Genomic DNA, 20594 nt, shown 5'->3' on the forward strand with positions numbered 1-20594 from the left:
AGTCGTCTAGTAGAGTCTATTCAACATGTTAGATGGGTAAGAGTTATAGGCTACATTTGTCTTCTAGTTCTTCGACCAGTAAGTGTCCCTTGGAGTTGGTGTACTCAGATGTTTGGGGGCCAGCCCTAGTTACTTCAAATAAATGACTTAAATACTATGTCATTTTTCTTAATTACTTTAGTCATTTTACCTAGATTTTTCCTATGAAAAATAAGTCCAATGTATTTGATTTATTTCTTAAATTAAATGGCATGTTGAGTTGTTATTTGATGCCAAAATAAAATTCTTCCAATCCGATTGGGGTGGAGAGTATAGGAAGCTTTATGTCTTTTTGGACAATCATGGCGTTACCCATTATCGACCTTGTCCTCACACTTATGAGCAAAATGACACAGTTGAAAGGAAACACCACCCCATCATCGAATCCACCCTGTCTCTAATGGCAACCTCATCTCTCCCCTTCAATTATTGGTATGATGCAGCTGAGACAGTCGTCTATCTGTTGAATCGTGTACCAAGTCCATCTCTTGGTCATGTTAGCCCTTTTAAGAAACTATGGTACTGCTCCTAACTATGGCATGTTGAAGACTTTTGGATGCGCATGCTATCCATTCTTGCGTCCTCATAACAAGCACAAGTTCGACTTCAGATCTTTGTGATGTATTTTCATGGGATACAATGCCACTCACAAAGGCCATTGTTCCTTGCATCCCGAATCTAGACGAGAATGCATATGCCGCCATGTTGTTTTTTATGAGAGCTTCTTTCCTAAGCTATCCTCTGTTTCATCTCATACCACTACTCATTCTCAATCACATGGGGTTTTCATTCATGCTCCTTCACTACTGTCAGATACGGTCACTCCAACCAGATCCGATCATGATACAGCAGCTTCTGCCATGAGTGAGACACCTCCAGTTGCATCTCACTCACTGCCAGATGATCAAACTCCTTCTAATCGAGCTATTTCCACTAATGACAACTCAGACAATGCTCAGTCTGCTATCTCAGTAACCCCCCCCCCCCCACCAGTGGCACTCAACTCATTACAAATTTGTTGAACACCACACAACTCATGCCACTACCACAATCTAGCTCTCATCACCATCATATGACTACTAGACTGATGGGTGGCACTCTCCCACCTCAAGTTCATATTGCAGCTAAATATACTTTACCCGCTACACTAATATCCCAACTATAAGATGACACTCCTACCTCTTACTCCAAGGTTGCCACTGATGTCCGGTGGCAGGAACCAATGACCAAGGAATTCAATTCTCTTCTACTAAACTGCACTTGGTCTCTCGTTCCTTAAAGAGATGGTATGAACATCATTGGCACAAAGTTGGTTTAGAAAGTGAAGCGGTGTGCTGATGGGTCTATAGAATGGTTCAAGACTTGCCTTGTTACTTAGGGCTTTTCTTAGATTCCAAGAGTGAATTTTACTGATTCATTCAGCCCAGTTGTCAAACCAACAACCATCCAGACTGTTAATGGAGCCATTCAAGAGGATATCTACATCCGTCAACCCAAAGGGTTTGAGGACCCATGTTTTCCCACACATGTGTGTAAGCTGCAAAGGGTTTGAGGATCTGTCACTAGTTGCCTTTCACAAAGGCACTACCTCCATCTATAGGTTGATTTATGTTGATGACATTCTCCTAACCGGGTCCACTTCTGCTACATTCTCAGTTATCTCCTCTCTAGCCACCACATTCTCTCTCAAGGACCTAGGTCCAACCTGTTACTTCTTGGGCATGAAGTTCACTCCACATTCCCCTGGCCTAGTCCTTTCTCAATGGTAGTACATTGCAAACCTACTTAAGCAAAGTCACATGGATCTACCTGAACCACTGTCCACTCCTATGGTCGGTTCCTACAAATTGACTAAGTTCGATGGATCTTACCTATCCAACCCTAGTGAGTATCGCAGCATCGTTGGAGCCTTAAAATACTTGAAAGTCACAAGACCAAATATTGCTTTCAGCGTTAACAAGGTCTGCCAATTCCTCCACTTTCCAACCACAAATCATTGGGCAGCAGTAAAACGAATACTATGGTACTTCAAGGGTACAATTGATTATGGGCTATTCTTCTACTCCTCCTCTGCTGCCTTATCTCTTTAGGCTTTCTCTGATGCTAATTGGGTAGGATGTCTGGAGGATAAACGCTCCACTGGCGGTTTTGCTATCTATTTGGGAAACAATTTGGTGGCCTGGAGTTCCAAGAAACAAACTAAGTGATCTCCGTGTTCTAATCCGTCACTACCCAATTATTTGGTGTGATAATATTGGTGCAACACATCTAGCATCCAATCCCATTTTTTGTGCTCAAAATCGGCATGTTGAAGTCAACTATCACTTTCTCTAAGACATGGTACTAAATAAATCTCTAGAAATATGTTTTATATCTTCAAAGGATCAGATGACAGATATCTTCACTAAACTTGAGGGGGCGTGATAGAGGTTATCATGTCCACGTGTGAAACTTTATCACACTAACAGATTAAGTTCACTTTATCCTTATCCTAGGATTAACCTTACCTATAACAATGTTGAACCGTAACTCCTTTTGTTTCATCTTTATCTTGATAAGCAGCAATATTGTACTCTATCTCAAACTCTTCATCCACAAATAAACTCAAGGCCGATGGAACTAAGCATCGAACCATTCATATCAGTGTAGCTCTGTTGTTTCTTCAACTGTGCTCCAGTCCTTTGATTTGGCCCCTTTGCTCCTTCAGCTGGACAAACATCGTAACTTTGGTGTCACAGAGTTGATATTCTATCATATCTAAAGAAGAAAAAGCACTATGGTGCTCCTCCATCTTTGTTGACATGTGATCCTTCGCTCGTTGCACCCCTTCCTTTATAACTGGCTGACCTCCACCCTAACTTGCCCGAACACCTGCTCCTATGCCTTAATCTGATCTCAAAGGGCAACAACCTCTGATAAAATCAACTGCAACAAGGTTATGTTAGGAAACAAAAACAACATTAAGACACGACTTAAAGTTAAAGGTGTGTTTGCTCTCATCTCCACACCCTTGTGAAGTGCAAGTTCATTAAATAAGGGTTCGGTCTACGATGGAGTCCATTTTCTTCACTAACCAATTCGACTAGAACATGATGCGACGTATGAGGGGCTTGTTCATCTACCATCTTTTCTCTTTATTAGTTTTATTCCAAGTCATTTATTTTCATTAGGAATTTAAATAAAAATGTTTCCTTCATTTTCCTTGCATTAGAAAGTGGGGTGTATCATTTAATGCTAATTTGGTTTTGGTTCACCTTAATTTAGTTTCATATTTAATAGGTTATCGTCTAATTCATCTCTTACACATTTCATTAATTAAATTGTTGATTTTGGCAATTGATCAATCTTAACATAACTACCTACTTTTTTAATTTAGTACATTTTAATTTAATATAGTTTTTTCTCTTCTTTTCATTTTCATCATTTATTAGTCAATAGTTTTGCATCTTTAATCAGTCTCGTGTTTCATAATTAATTGTTCTTCATTTGACTTCAATCATTTATTTTTATTCCTCTTAATATAAGACAAGTCATCACCTTTTTTTTTTCTGTTTCCTTCGTCATGCTTAATAAACTAACGTGTCCATATTTAAAATTATTGAACATTCTTTGGAACATTGATAAAGTAGAGGCCGGTTTAATCGAACACACGTGGGGAGCCTAACACTTTCTCTTTAGGTTAACGAGTCACCAAGAAATCAATTAATTTTCTTCCAAAATTTCAATTTTTCTTAAATTTCCATTTCCAAAAAATTAGGTGGTCATTCCTACTCCATTCCAGGGTCCTCCCTCCAGGTCGGGTAATCACACGTATCTTTAATTAATTAACGGGGCCTTGCCTATAAATTAAAAAGAGGGGCCACAAATACCTTTCTTTTACACTCTTGCTCTCTTGCTCTCAACTACTCACCTTGACACCTCGATTTGGTCATCACCTGGGCTAACTTAACCTTTGGAATCACCACATTCTCATGTGACACCCAAGGACCTCTGATGTCTTTTTGTACTTGTAGGTGGGACCCTTATAGTTTTCAAATCTCCCTTATTTTCATGTATACTTGCTAACATCACTTTCAATTGATCCAAGTCAGTCCAAGTCCAACTCAAACATTATTTTTTTATGACATCTTACCAATCCAGTGAGGACATATGCGGTATACAAGATTTATTAATTAACAGGAATTGAAGGAGAAAAAAAAATCCTTATGGCATTAACAATTAGGCCTAGTTGTTCTAATTTCAACCCAGGCTTTATTATTTGAATTATGTCTAGCCGACCAAACACTAATCCAACCTACACCCCTTAGTTGGATTGTTGTTAGATTTTATTTAAATTTGCATTAGACTTATCTCGAACCTTATTTTAGTCATGGTTTTTAAAATCAGACCAGATCGGATGGTCGGACTGGAAAATTGGGAATCGGTAAGGTGACCGGTTCCAGATTTTCCATAAAAACCGTTGATTTTGATCAATAAATCATTGACTTAGAGGTTAACTGTTCGACCGCTTTTCATTTTTTATTTTTTTGTCTGAACGAACCAACGGACCGTTCGACCCAATAACCAGACCCCTAATTGGTTCGGTCTCCATATCAGTTTTAAAAACCATGATTTTAGTGATGAACCATAAACCCTATATCATCACAACTAGACTTGTATGGTACATGAGCTTTGTTAATTAAGCCCAATGGTACAAGAATTATTTTGGATTTTTTTCAAGCAATCCATCTACAATCCAATTTGCATCCCTTACCAGGACTAGTACAATAATGCATCATCTGGTGTGCCAAATAAGGACATTATTTATTATATTTTATTTAATTTTAGGATAAATTACTAATTAACCTCCCCTATAATTTCTAAAAGTTGCTTTAACCTTTCCTAAACACCGGTCCTTCCAAAACTACCTTATATCTCCATTTAGACATAATTATAATAATAAAGCGCAAAATATTAATTAAAAAAATAATCAGAGATTTCATGAGAGGGAGCCGGGAGAGGTGAGAACGGAGTTTTGCTCGAAGAGATTTTCTCTAGTTATTAACATCTCTACATCAAAGTTAGAAAAGGGGTCAATTTGTACAATTTTCCTGAAATGTGGAGGGAGGTTTTTGGAGAGGAAATTCAAGGGAGATTAAAGAAGTTTTCAAAAACTATTGGGGAGGTTTCATCAATTTACACAATTTATATTAGTTTTTATTAATTTAATAATTGAAATAATTTTATTAAAAAAATTAATTTATTTCGGGATTGTATTAGCTTTGTTAATAGATATACTTTTATTAGTTTATTAATTTATGAAATTTTATTTACTTTACTATTTTTTATTATGTTTTATAATTACATGTAATGTTTATTAATTAGTCATTTATTTATTAATTTATTTACCTAAAATAGCTATTAAGTTATTAACCAATAATTTATTAATTTTTATTAGTCGTAACAAAATTAAGTTATTAAATATGTAGTATAATTAATTAAAGCTAATTCTTATGTTTCAGCGGAATTCAAAATGGTACAGGTAACCAAAACAAAATCGGCCATTAAAACCTTGTAACGAACCCACATCATACATTACATGGGTTCATCGAAAATTGGTTCTAAAAGACCCACCAAAATTCATCTTCTTCGCATATGAAAAAAATGAGGTTATGGGCAACTAGACCTATTCATGGGCCAGGCCGGGCCGGGCTTTGACTTTTTATTAACAGAAAAATGTTAGGCCCGAGCCCGAGCCCGAGCCCGAAGCTTGACCTAATAAAAGAAATTCGAATTTTTTCCTATTCAAATGGACATTTTCAATTTTAATTTAGATGTTTTTTCCCCTATTTAAATGAACAATGGGCCTACAAGTGAATCAACAACATTCTCAAATTAAAAAATTTATTCAAATGGACATCACATAGGGTTTTTACTTAGGTTTAACTATAGGTCGGGCCGGGTTTACTTAGGTTTAACTATAGGTTGGGCCGGGCCGGGCTATTTTGGCAAAGCCCGAGCCCGGCTCGAATTTTATGCGGGCCGGGCTTTTTGGCCCGCGGTTAAGCCACCCGGCCCATGAACAGGTTTATGGTTAACCCATTTTCCCTAGCGCTCAAAGTACCGGTGCTCACGGCCGTTCGATTAATAGAACCGTGGGTGTATTTTTCAAACAAAACTGGTACTACTAGTTTATGGAAAACCGGTAATTAAAACTAAATCTAAGTTGATCGGTTAACCCGTTGATCATTTCAGTTAATCATCAGTTCAGTTTGTGAATTTTTCAGTTTTTTATATTTATAATATATAATAAAAAAATTATAAATATATTATAAAAAACTAGAAATATATATATATAATATTAGATTTTAAATAATAACTCATATATTATATATTATAGATATATATATTTATATATGATTCATATTTATTAATTTATAATATATAGAAAATCTAAAATATATAATATACAAAAATGTATAGAAATATATGTATACTGGTTGATTTGGTTAGCTAGCAGTTTTCTATTTGGTTAATCGAAACCGAACTGATACCTTTAGTTTTTTAAAAATCTCAAACCAATCGGTTTAATTAACTGGATTTTTTGTTGGATTGCGGTCAGTTTTTTGGTTTTTCTTGCTCACCCCAAACTGAAAGAATGAATAGTTTGATCAATATTCAGTTCATGGCTGTTGGATTATGACCTTAAAGAATAATGAACAATCTGACTGAATAAAGCTAAAACCTCCACTAAATTCATAGCCTTCAGGCTGATAAGTCTTATTGTTAATTAACCTTTGTATAAAAGGCCTCGTCTGTGTGAGAAAAGCAGTTATAACTTATTAAGGTAACCTTCGTCAATCAAGTAATGGAGGTTCACCATCCAGATCGACTTGATTTACTCCCTGTTCATCGTCCAGCCCTTCCAAATGGGCACCGATCGATTCTGAGAATGTTAGTTTGCTTGAACATTGGCCGGAAGTCAAAGGGACAAAGACAAAAAACAATAAAGCAATATTAGTTCATTTAAGAAAAATGTTAGTTTTCATCAATCCTAAACAACTAAACAAGCTATTTCTTGAATTATTTCTGGTAGAGGCCAGCTGATTCCGAGAATTAAAGAAAGTAAATACTGAGGTAATTGAAACCTGGTTCGATGGGAATCAGCCATACGACCAGCAAATATTTATATTAGAAAGAGTGTTTTAATTACAACAAACATCTACATCAGTAGGTAACGTGCAGAGCTAATGACACAATAGAGTTTGGCCATTTTCCAAAGTTTTCAAACTTCAAAGTAACCTTGGCCTTGCTACAGTCAGTTACCATACGTAGAAGAAATGGGTCACCATCCTTGTCTGGCTGTTTTTCCGGTATGGGCTATTTAATTATATATAACACAAACAGTCAGACCCATTAACTATCTGCCAGCTTATTTGAATCCGCACGAACAAGTTGATCCAATAATTACTTAATTGTGTAAGTAGACACAGGATTGGGTCATTTGATATGCTAGCTGGATCCATTTGATACATCAGAAGTTGATACCATCCACAGTTATTTATTTCTTTTTTCTTTTTGAAAAATCATCCACCTTAGAATTCTATTTATGAATAATTCTACAGAGCCAGACCTCTATAAATACCCCCACAAGTCTTCATCAATCCATAAGATACACACACTTTTCTTGCACAATAGAACACACTCTGCAAATAGGCTGATACAAAGATGGCGAAGTTCTACCGCTGTTTCTTCTTCGTCCTCCTAGTCCTCTCAGGTTTCTTAAACTATCCTCATTTATGATCTTTCTGCATCAACATTAAAAAACGACTTGCTATATATTTGCAAAGGTACAGCCATGGTTACACCACATGGTGCAACCTTCAACAGTCCAAATATATTGTTGTTCTTTCTTTTTTTTTTTTTTAAGTATTATTGATATGTAAAGTTGGTAGAGCTTGCCTTCTCTGCTATACATGCAATCGTTTATCAGTGACAAAATGGGAATCCTGCATGGTAGAATATATACAGACTTGCTCTCATTAATTCCCCCTCTCCTATCAGCCTTTATTTATTTATTTATTTACTTATTGTATAAACGATCGACGGATGGTTGTTGCAGTTGCTTCAATGTTGCCCAGTTCGGATGCTGTAGGCCGTGTTTGTAGGAGAGTTCCTGACCTGTTGCCGGCTAAATGTAATCTCGCTGAATGCACGTCCTGGTGCACCCAAACATACGGTGGCAAGGCTAGTTGTTTTGAGGGATTATTCCATGTGTGTTTCTGTGAGTTTTGCAAATGAGTTGAGTTATCTCCTTCGTTTTCATTAGCGATTGTATGTAATAAAGGCAGCCACTCTGCTCCTTGTACTGTTTCTTCATCAATCTGAGTGGAGCTCTTTAATTTCTATTGGCAAAAATATATAAATAAATAGGAATTGCAGCATATATACAATTTCTCTCTACTATTTCTTTCCTCAAATTAAATTTGAGTATATTAAATAAAAGAGTAGCATTGTGACTTTGACGATCGGGCTCAAATATTGAACCCATTGCCATTCTATTTATATAGATTACATTAAGTTTATAAGAGATAAGATTACGAGAAGGTTATCTAGAAGAGTCCACAGGATTTGGTCTCTTGAGATGAGTGAGCCATGCATGGGCCCGTGAGTACACTTACGCTTAGACCTATTCATGGGTCGAGCCGGGCCAGGCTTTTAGTCTGTATTAACAAAATTTTTTAAGGCCCGAGCCTGAGCCTGGCCTGACCATCAGGCCTACAACTTGGGCCCGAGGCCAGCCCTCATAAAAAGCCCAGAGCCTGGGCCTGGGCCCGAGTTCGAAGTTTAGCCCATACTGTTAGCAGCTGAATAGAGAGAGAGATTATAAAAACAAGAATAAAAAATGTATATATTAAATTATAAATATATATATTTTAATAAATATTATATTATTTATATATTTTATATAATATATAAAATACATATTATATATTTTATGAAATATATAATGCTAAATATAAAATATATAAATAATATAATATTTATTAAAATATATAATGCTAAATCGGGTCGGGCCAGGTTTTTTTGACAAATCCCAAGCCCGGCCCAAAACACAATCGGACTTACTGTGTTAGGCCCGAGATCAAGCCCATGGGCCTAATTACATGACCAGGCCTGACCGGGGTGCAGGTCGGGCCAGGCCGGGCCAGGCCTGACCGGGGTGCAGGTCGGGCCAGGCCGGGCCAGGCCGGGCCGGGCCATCGGGCTACCCGGCCCATGAACAGGTCTATTTATGAATAATTCTTGCACAATACATTTGTCCCTCACGGGCTGAGACCTCAAACCCTCATTCATGAAACAAGTTTAAGTGCTCCACAACGTCAACTTAGTGTTAAGATTAAGTTGCAGGCTCAAAATAACAAGCTGAACAACAGTTGATAAAGTAGTCTTCATTACCTAACAAAAGGAATTTGTACATTTGGGGGATACTTTGATGCCAACAGAAAAAAAGAAAAAAGAGAGATGAAAATAAATCAAGATGAAAGGAGCCCTCGGCCTAATAAGTACTACTTTTAAAGGGTTCGAAGGCCCGACAACATCAATGAAGAAATATTTTCTAACACACTCAACTCTTTTCATCATCGTTGCTACCCCCACACTCCACTAGTACACCATTGCTCCCCGATCTAGGCCTCGACCTCCTTGATTTTGACTCTGGCCACGGATGCATTTGGATCTTGCACTTCCTCCAAGTGTCCTCGAATAGATTGAGTTTCCTTACATCGAAGTTCGCAATGATGGCAAGAACTTGTTCCTGCCGGAGAAAACCCTCGACGAAAGACTTCCCAACAAAGTTGACCAGATCGTTCTAGTACAACTTCAACGCTTTTTACTCAATGATAACCTTAGCATTGGCCACCTCTAGCTTGTGCTCCAGTCTTTTGATTTGGCCCCTTTGCTCCTTTAGTTGGCCCTTCACAACAACAGACATCGTGACTTTGGCCTCATAGAGTTAAGACTCCATCATCTTTAAAGTAGAAATGGCATATGGTGCTCCTCCATTATATCTTATCTTTGTCATGTGATCCTTCACCCGTTGCACCTCTTCCTTTAACTCGGTCTTGTGCCTTCATAAACAACCAAGGGCCGAGTACTCACCTCAACACCCTTGTGAAGTGCCAAGCTCATTCATTAAATAAGGGTTTGGCTCCCGGGTTACTAATTTTATGTCGCAAAGCTAGGCGTTACCTTTGGAAAGTTGTCACCCCACATCCTTTATACTGATGAAGTCCCATTCCTTCACTATCCAATTCGATTAGAACATGACTAGAACATGATGCGAAGAATGAAGGACTTGTTATCTATACTGTTATGTTTATGTTTTGAATTCTTTGTGGTGACTTGCTTCAAGAATCCACTCCCAGTTAATTTGAGAAAAACCCAAAGGCAAAATTCTTTGAGTGTATTTGGGGTTTAGGGTTTTCTTTGACAGCACAATTCTGTATTTCTTCTCCATTATCTATTACATAGTGGATTTATATTCCTTCTTTGCCCATAGATTATAAGCCGAACCACATAAATCCTGTATTATCTGTACTTGCTTCTTTAAAGTCTTTAGGGTTAGGGTATCAAACGTACTACCTTTTTAATTTAAATGATACATGAGCCTCTCCAGCGGTGGTGGTGCCTACATCTCCAGCGGTCCAGTGTCCCATGAGCCTCTAGTCTCATAACCTTCTTTTCTATATCCTTTCACCTGCAACAATGTCCAGAGGCCTCTTTCTTTCCACAGCTTTCTTCTGTTGGGTCACATCAGCCTCAACACTTTTTTTATGGGCCTTGAAAATGACCACCTTCTCTCTCTAAAACTAAATGTGCTTTTTGTTGACCTCAGCAACAACCTTTTTCACAATGGCATTCATCTCAGTTTTCTTTCTAGTGGTAAATGCTAGCCTCTTCCTTTGAGAAAATTTCGTATCAACAATGGGACTAAAGTTAGTATGCTACATTTAACATCCAACAAAAACCAATTACAAAAATATATCTATCAATGTCAACTGGGATAAGACCAACCTCCACCAGTGCTTCCTCCTTTAGTGGTAATGGCCATGATCGCTCCTCGGTGGTCTTCTCCACACATGAGCGCCAAATGGCTATTGCCTTAGGAACCAAAGCAACACCAAACCAAAGATAGTGGATAAAGAACTAGAGACAATACTAAACTAAAAATATTTACAAACACCCCAAAATGTTTATACATTACTTTCCATTTTAATCCAATAATATTTATTCTAAAAGAATAAATAATAAGAATTGTCACAATAAAAGAATGAAAATGTTGTTGCGAGTAATTAATTATTAAGAATTACAAGTTATGCCATTCTACAAATAGGAATAGACCATGTTTATACACCAAAAAGATTTAAAGTTAAGGCCATTAACCTATATCGATCCAAACTATTAGAAGATCTTCTAGTAGACCTAACAATTAAAAGACAATGTGGGCTTTTGTTTTAAGATCTTACCAGCTTGAAGATTGTTTGGTTAAGATGCATCTTTCCATGCAAATAGGAGTTGAAAAAAATGTGAAATACTCCATTTGGTGCTTCCTACAAATAGTCTAAAATGGGCTTCCCATGTCTTCTTGATACGAGGTCTTTTGGCACCTAAATCTTCTCCCATCCAAACGATAAATAACAGCCCACATCTTTTGAATCTTGTAATAGATCTAGGATGTATTTCCTTTGATAAACGAATTATTCCCTTTTGTGAGCGGACCACTTGAATTCTAAGGAAATACCAAAGGGGATGTAGATCATTCACCTCAAATTAAGTGGTTAAGAAATCCTTTAACCTCTAAATTTCAACGTTCTAAACACCTATGATCACTATGTCATCAACATACACTATCAATGTTGTAATCTTTCATTCCCCTCTTTTCAAAAATAGAGTTTGGTCAGTCTGACATTGTTTGTAACCAATCTGTTGTATAGCCAGATGAAACATGTTGAACTAGGCTCTCAATGATTGTTTTAGACCATACAAAGACTTCTTTAGCCTACAACACTTTCTACTCTTTGCCTAGGGCACTAAAATAGGAGGTTGGACCATGTACACCTCTTCCTCAAGGCCTCTATTTAGGAAGGCGTTTTTAATGTCTAGCTGATGAAGATCCCAATCAAGATTTGCCACAATAGAGAAAACGACTTTAATGGAGTTCATCTTGGCTATTGGAGAAAAATTATCTACATAATCTACACCATATACCTAGGTAAACCCTTTTGAACACCAACTTAGCCTTGTACCTTTCTCTCATGCCATCAGCCTTGTGCTTCATTGTGAACACCCACTTGCACCTTATCGGTTCCTTACCCTCAGAAAGATTCACTAATTCCCATGTACCAATTTTATATAGGGCATTTATCTCTTCTTTCATTGCATCTATCCATTCAGGTAGCTTTTGCTACATTTTTAGGAATATGGACATTGTCAATGGAAGAAATGAAAGCACGAAAAGAGGGTGAGATATTTTCATAGGAAACAAAATAGGTAATAGGATACTTGGTGGTACAAGACCTAACTCCCTTCCTTTTTTCAATGGGGATGTCTAGATTATCAACAAATGAAGTATCTATGGCAAGAGGATCAGGAACATCAATAGAAATTGGTAATACCTAGTTGGATATGATCTATCCCCGATGAATCTGATGATGTTGGCGATACAATTTCAAGTTGCTCCATAGCTCTTGAATTTAATTGGCCCTTGCGATGATGAAAAACATGGAATGGAGGGAGGAGAACCTGAATTGGTTTCTCCTCCACCTTACACTCCTCCTGAGGAGTAACCAAGAAAAAATCACCACTTTTAAAGAAAGTCAGATCTATAGAGACATAGTACTTCTTGGAAACAGGGTCAAAGCATCGATAGCATTTTTGGGAAGAAGGATAATCCAAGAAGGCCCAAGAAATGGTATGAGGATCAAGTTTTCAATGAGTAGGAGAAAGGTCCTAGATGAAACAATGACAACCAAACAAACGAATAGGAATAAAGAAGATGGGAGCTTTGGGAAAAAGAAGCAAATGGGGGGCATTGTGCCTTAATAAGCGAGATGGCATACGTTGATGAGATAGGCAGCACACAATACAGCATCTAACCAAAAATGCTTAGGAATTTTCATGTATATAAGTAACCCACGAGCAACTTCAAGAAGATGGCGGCTCTTTCTTTCACAACACCATTTTGCTGGGGGGTTCTAGCGCAAGAGCTGTGGTGTATGGATCCGCACGAAGCAAAAAAATCTGTGAGATCACTATGAAAATATTATTTGGCATTGTTTGATTGGAAAATTTGGATTTCCATTTGAAACTGAGTGAATATCAAGTGTTGGAAATCTTTAATAATTTTTGGTACTTCATCTCTTGACCACATAGGGTACACTAATGTATATCGGGAGTAGTCATCAATAAGTGTAATGAAATACTTATAGCCAGACTCGGATGTTAAAGTAATAGGGCCCCAGACATTAGAATAAACAATATGAAAAGGAAAATCAAATTTATTATTTCTTGAAGTGAAATGACTTGTACTTTGGAGCTATAAAATTCTGATCTGGGCTGATTGGTCATTCTCCCAAATTCTTTTGGTGCATATCCACATGCACTCAATAGGCTCAAAGGACGACCTTATCAATTTCAAGGATCTTATGGGAAGGTTAATTAAAAAAGGGAAAATTTATGTTATGAAGGACACTTCAGAAAATTGCGAGGGTACAAAATCTATTTCTTGTAATCCTTTATAATAAATTAAACCAGATATCAAGAATATGATGCTTTTATGTACTTTTCACAAGCATGCAGTACAATATAAAATCTTAAGTTGTTTAGTGAAGTTCTTGAATAGGTTTTATTTTCTAATATGCTCCCTCACACGAAAGTCCATTGAGCTTGAAGCGAGGACAGCACAGGCCCATCCATACCTTGTGCTGAAACTTGATAAATTATAATCGAACACTAGACCATTTAGTCAAAATGACTCTGATACCATCTCAAAGAACCATTCAACCTAAAAGCTTAAACTAGTAAGTGAAGTCCTTGAATAGGTTTTATTCTCTAACATGGAGAATGTAATTCAGATTACTGAATCAAATAAAAGAATAAAATGGACACATATATAATCAAAAAGTTGAACAAATTCTCCAGTCTGCTGCCATCTTTATTCTCGAATAATCAACTTCACACGAAGCTTCTTCAAGGGTTTGCTAAGTACTGTTTCAGCCGACCTATCTCTAGGGCTACGTCCAATATGGAAGGTCTCATTGAAGGAGAGTTCTGTGTACAAATCAAACCAAGCTCAATCAACTCTAAGATGATCTCTCTCCATGCATCGCATAGTGGTGTTACTGGTGGCACGAACCTAAGTAGGGCTTCCTCAATTATGGGTTCAAGATCATTCGGGTAATGGCTCTTCACCCATTCATGCAAGCTTGAATCTTGGTGAAACAGCACATCTGTGGGTCTTTTGCCTGTCAAAATCTCTAGCAGTAGAATACCGAAACTATAAACATCTCCTTTTGTTGAAGCACGCTTTCCCATTCCATACTCTGCATATTAAAACAAAAAACCAATTAAAAAGAGGATAATATAAAGAATGAAAAGCTTCTATTAATCATTTAATTACAGTAGTATAGACAATCGAGCACAGCATTTCTTATTTGCAGCACTTGATGACATGATGGGTCAAATATAATACCCATGATTTTGTAGTCTTTTGATGAAAGAGATATCTGATGCAGTACTAAACGCTTTTGGAGAATGATGATCACGAATTCCCATCGATTCATCCACTAATACCATCACATTGAGTGGGTCAGACCTTTTGATGGTTTATGGTTCACCAAGGCTGCATGGTATGTTAAAATCATTCATCAATATGGGTCTAACCCGATTGCCCATTTGACTGTAAACGGATCGAATCGAATATAGGTAGGTCCAATTTTGGATTATTTTTATTGAAATTCGAATTGTAATCAGATGTTGAATATTATATAAATAAATATAATTAAGCTAAAAATTATCAAAATATTTTAATGTATATATATAATATTAACAAAATAATACAAAAATGACTTTGGTTATATTAGCATATATTCTTCATAAATCTAAAGAATATATTAGCATATATTTTTAAGTGATTGAATCAAATCAGACTATACTAAATCATATAAGGGTGGATATATATTTGATCCAATTATAAACAGGTGATCAAATTTGTAATTCTGTATCACCCTAAATTGGAATAGAATACGTAGAGTTCGGACAATCTGATACTGTTCGAACCCTTGCCCAGCCATTTGATGGAAATCCATCTAATTAATAGACTCCAATTTACATTACACCTTCCAATTAATTTTTCATAAAATGGTGAAGACAATCTGACTACTTAATTACTCAGACATTCCAGACTGCCTGAACAAGTTAATAGAGCTTAGAAATGGCAAATTTTCCTGATCCGGACCCATTTTAAATCGGGTTGGAATTCCCCAAACCCTAATAATTTACTTGGAAGAAATTGGATGGGATCGATTGGCTCTGGTCATGATTTGATACCTCTATAACTCTATTAAGATCAGTTAAAATAAATTAGGGTAAAATATAGAAATCTGCATTGAGGTTTCTGACAAGCATAAAAACCTCTCCTATGGTTTCATTTTCACAAAAACTTCCCTCGTAGTATTGGAACAACCTGCAGTTGTCCCCACCCCCTTTTTGTTGTCATGGACAGAAAACGTTGGTTTAATGCATTAGTTTTTCAAAAATATCCATTTTACCTTTACATCTATGAATTCACATGAAAAATTACTAAAATACCTCAAAAGAATTTTTCACTATTAATTAAAATAGATTTCCATGTTAGACTGAAAATAATAAAATAATTTTATTCTAGTGAAGTTTAGAAGGGCAATTACCAGTATTTTAAATTATATTGAAAGATTCTCTAAAAAGTTGCAAGGGTAATTTCATAACTTTGAAATCTTCATTACTGGAACAAGTATAGTTTTTCATAAACTATGGGGGTGGTTTTCAGGAAAGTGAAACCTCAAGGGAGGCTTTTATGATTGTCAGAGGGAAAGTTTTTACAGATTTATTTAAACCTACCCTATAGTTTGCATTTTACTAAAATACCTCTTATAACTTGCAACCTATTTACTTAATCAACCTTTTATTCAGAAACTATTTGTTTTAGAATATGAAAATTGTAACATATGATCACCAAAACTAGGTGGAAAATATTCAAAGGGCATGGACCCATGGTTCTTTATTCCAAAAGTACTCTTAAACTGAGTAGAAAATGTTAAAGGGTATAGATTCATGGTTGTTTATTCTAAAAATATCCCTAACACTTTTTCCTAAATGAGAAAAAAATGGAATTTTTGCTTCTAGTTTCTTTTTATTAAATTTATTTGAATGGATGTTAGGGTTAAACAGTCATTTTTCACTTTCATCTAATGGAAATTATTGCAAAATATAGGGTTGGTTTTTGTAAATTCATGAGTTTCAAAAGGGTGTTTTGACCCAAATTAATATGCAAGGAAACTAACTACTTACCCGGAGCAATATAGCCAACCGACCCACATAACAGGCCCGCGGTGGAGCCCATGGTAGACGAATCAATTGTGCGAGTAATGGCCCCCTCCTCGCCACCACCCTTCACCAGTCTGGCTATCCCAAAGTCAGTTACCAAAGCTGTCAGGTCTTCATCCAGAAGTATGTTGCTCGGCTTTAGATCACAGTGAACAACCCTAACTGGAGAATGGTGGTGCAAGTAGGCAACCCCTTCGGCTACATCGCTGCATATGCTCACCAACTGAACCAAACTTAGATCAGGGCTTGACCTGTGGCTTGGGTAGAGATGAGTCTCCAAGCTCCCATTCGCCATTAATGGGAAAACAAGAGCCTTAAAGTCTGGCCTGCTACAAGTTGTTATAATCCTCATCAGATTCCTGTGTCTAGTCCTCGCTAGTACTTGGCATTCTCTTTTAAAGCTTGAACAGATCTCTACACCCATCCCAGGATCGAAGACTTTCACTGCAATTCTGGTGTTGTCCTGGAGTATGCCCTTGTAAACGTGACCAAACCTACCTGATCCAATTATCCTCGAGGAATTGAACCCGTCAGTGGCTTCTATCAGTTGTTGGTAAGAAATTCTGGGGTACTTCATCTGATTTCTTTCTTCTTCCTCTTTACTCAACTCCCCACCAGCATCACCAAATACTTCTGCTGAGCGTCTTCTTTTTGACTTGTTTAGTAATGGATACCCAAAGAAGCACAGTGTAAGAGTTACAAACAGTGAGAGAAGAATTGGCAAGACCACAAGGTGATGAATCCGTTTCTTCCGACAGTTTTTCATTCCAGGGATGGACCCACAGAGGCCTGAATTTCCTTGGAAGGAGTCTACTGTCAGTGTCGCAAATGCTCCCTCTTTTGTTATGCTCCCAGAGAAGTTGTTGAAAGATAGATTCAGTTCTGTGAGAGTGGGAGATGCCTGTAGAGATTCTGAGATTTCCCCATCCAGATAATTCGAAGATACATCGAGCACTTGAAGATAAGGCAGCCTGCCAATGGAGATTGGGAGTGGACCTTGCAGACTATTTTCTGAAAGGTTGAGGTACTCCAGTGCAATGCAGCTCCCAAGTTGAGGTGGGATTACGACAGAAAAGTTATTGGATGAAAGATCAATGGCCAAAATCATGTCCATTTTACTGAGCTCTAATGGCAGAGGCCCTTGCAAGAGATTGCTTGATAAATTTAAGTACAGTTTCAGGCTACTCAATCCTGCAACTTCACTTGGAATCAACCCAGAAAGTTTGTTATGAGAAAGATCTAAAATCTCTAGGTTGATGCATTTACCTAGACTCGGAGGTATTGGTCCTGACAGATTGTTTTCATAGAGCATGAGTCTTCTTAGCTGAGAAAGATTTGAGAAACTATCTGGAATTGAACCCGAGAGCTTGTTTCTCGACAAATCTAGAAGACCCAAGTGGGAAATGTCGCCCAAAGCCGAAGGGATCTCACCAGTCAGAGAGTTGTTCGATAAATAGAACCTCTCCAGTCTTCCAGTTCTGCACAACTCAGGTGGAATCGATCCATTCAAGAGATTGCTAGACAAATTCAAGAGGGTGAGGTTCACAAGATTGGAAATACTTGGAGGAATGGAGCCAGTTAGAAGATTCTCTTCAAAATGAAGTAGTGTAAAAGTAGTAGAAAGATTACCAATAACAGAAGGTAACTGTCCACCCAGATTATTTCCCGCTAATTCGAGTTCTTGAAAGTTAGAGCAATTAACAAGAGAAGAGAAGAAGGGTTCAAGACTAGTGTTACCATTTTGACTAATGAGGTTGTTGTAAGACAAATACAGGAACTGCAACCGTGGCGTTTTATCCACAATTGCCGCTGGCAACTCTCCGGTTAGAGAGTTCGATTCTAAATCAAGCCATTCAAGCTTCGTCGAGTTTGCAAGGGCCGGAGGAATCTGACCCACCAACCGATTGGACCACAGTAGAAGATACTTCAAATTAATTAACTTACAGTGATTCCATAGAGGGATCTCCCCGCTAAGAGAATTGTTAGACAAATCTATATATTCCAATAAAGAGGAATCATTGCAGAAAAGTGACTCCGGAATCTGACCCACAAGCCTATTACTAGACAAATCAAGATAAACTAAGTTCCGAAGAAACCCAAATTCAACAGGAATCTTCCCTTCAAGAACATTGTATGACAAGCTGAGCTGTTCGAGCATGGAAAGTGCTCCAAGCTCTACTGGTATCGAACCACGAAAGAAGTTGCCCGATAAATCAAGCACAGACAAGAAAGACAAATTCGAGAGAGCTGCAGAAATAATCCCTCCCAATGATCGACTACTGAGATCAAGCTGCACGACTCGATCTTTCGCAGTGTTACACACAACACCCGTCCAATTGCACATGTTCAGACCCGAAGAATTCCAATTCCCAAGAACCAGCTCCGGGTCGGAATCAATACCAGACATGAAAGAGAGAAGCGCAGCTCGGTCATTCAAACTTCGAGCATTGTCTTCTCCAGAAACAACAAGAAATAGAAGGATCAAACAAAGAAAGCTAGACCTTGAAAATGTACAGAAACCCATCATGATCATTATCAAAATGGCTCTTCGCTAAGCTTAAAAATTGACGAAGACAGCCAAAGAATGGACAGAACAGTAGCTTCACCATCTGGTTTTTAAGAAGATAAAGCTCTCTTTTTCCTCTCTCTCCGCCCACGAACGTGAGGAAGATAAAATAAACAAACAAATCGAGGCTCTGCCTAACTGCCGTTGAAGGGTGAAACGTTCGTTTGGCGCCTTAATTCTTTGACTACACAAAGTCAACAAATCAACAGAAGACAATTGTGTCAGTTATTACCGTGATCTTTCTAACACAGAAGCACCGTTATTTAACTAAAATGGACCGTGTTATAATTGGGTGGTGTCCATGTCAGCCCATTAGCCCAACCTACCTCCACACCTCCTGGTAGTGGTTTTTGCTTAATTATGTATAATTGGTAGTGGAGGCATATCTTGTTAGACTTGACAAAGATTTATTAAATCTATCAGCTTAAGACTTTAATTAATTAGTGTTGCTTTAAACAGAGCACATGTGGGTTCTCGTGGAGGAAAGGGTGATGACGTGGCAACTGGGTTTTGCTGATTTTGGTATATTTTTGTTGGATTGGATGATGTAAGAGATCACCATGTTTTGTTTTGGTAGGGCACCATGACAATTTGGTAGTTACAGTGTTACACTGGTGCCTATTGTAGCCTAGGGATGGAGGCTACTACTAACGTGGACGTGGTCTACACCATGCAATTTTTGTCAGACAAGAACTTTGATTCACTTTTAGAATTTTCTAGGGAATTCAAGATTATTATCACAAGAGTTTTGGTAGGTATGAATTTCCTTGATTAGCACCAATCAGAATTTGACAAGCGAACTCTTAAGTCCAGTGGATGAAGTAATTCAGTGGTTGGGTGGATTTGGATGTGTGTTGGGTCCTGATTGGTTTTAACAAAAACTATGGAAAAAGTAGTGTTTGGTAACCAGATATACTCGATTAGAGAAAAACTTATTTTGACAAAAACCTGATGAAGATTGGCTAGAGAATTTATATTTTTACAAAAAAAATGGGTACTTCTATTTATTACGAAATGCTTAGGTTGAACCTAGGTAATAGTGGGTTGTTTCTGTTTGTCTTTTCTCTTCCATGAAGAGCTTCTCTATATGTGCAGCTCTGACCTGTTTGGGATAGGTATAGATACACTTAAAGGTTTTCAGAACAAAAACAAAATCATACACTTTGGCAAACAACCCCTTAACATGCTAATTTTGTATATACTTAATCTTATGCAGGATTTTAATGATGATTATCCTAAACATAGTCACCTAGAAAATTTAGATCTGCATTATATATCAGCAGCATGCATACAGCTATAATAGAACTTATGACCAAATTGGGTAAAAAAGAGAGAAAATTTGCCAAGTTTTTTAAACTAGTTTATC

General features: G+C 37.4%; 1 protein-coding gene and 1 long non-coding RNA gene across 2 annotated transcripts; one reads left to right on the plus strand and one right to left on the minus strand.

The window, feature by feature from the left end:
- The first annotated feature begins 7652 nt into the window (after positions 1 to 7652).
- On the plus strand, positions 7653 to 8484 carry LOC148789760 (uncharacterized). Its single transcript, XR_016079890.1, has 2 exons — positions 7653 to 7795; positions 8141 to 8484. It is a non-coding gene; the product is annotated as an uncharacterized LOC148789760 (long non-coding RNA).
- Positions 8485 to 13897: 5413 nt separating this feature from the next.
- Positions 13898 to 19457, minus strand: LOC104609164 (putative leucine-rich repeat receptor-like serine/threonine-protein kinase At2g24130). The gene is made up of 2 exons (XM_010275400.2): positions 16627 to 19457; positions 13898 to 14621 (listed from the first exon to the last, which is right to left on the minus strand). Exons 1-2 carry the CDS (start codon positions 19193 to 19195, stop codon positions 14269 to 14271), a joined length of 2922 nt encoding a protein of 973 aa, XP_010273702.2. The 5' UTR covers positions 19196 to 19457; the 3' UTR covers positions 13898 to 14268.
- Positions 19458 to 20594: the final 1137 nt, after the last annotated feature.

This window comes from Nelumbo nucifera, chromosome 8 (assembly GCF_055504915.1).
Source record: "Nelumbo nucifera cultivar China Antique chromosome 8, China Antique-T2T, whole genome shotgun sequence".
Taxonomy (NCBI): Eukaryota; Viridiplantae; Streptophyta; class Magnoliopsida; order Proteales; family Nelumbonaceae; genus Nelumbo; species Nelumbo nucifera.

What these genes read in the sequence shown, in the direction of transcription:
- LOC104609164 (XM_010275400.2), bottom strand. Translation starts at nt 19,195, where the DNA reads ATGATCATGATGGGTTTCTGTACATTTTCAAGGTCTAGCTTTCTTTGT. An exon ending in GGTTGGCTATATTGCTCCGG is followed by an intron (nt 14,622 to 16,626) that starts GTAAGTAGTTAG and finishes TTTAATATGCAG; the next exon opens with AGTATGGAATGGGAAAGCGT.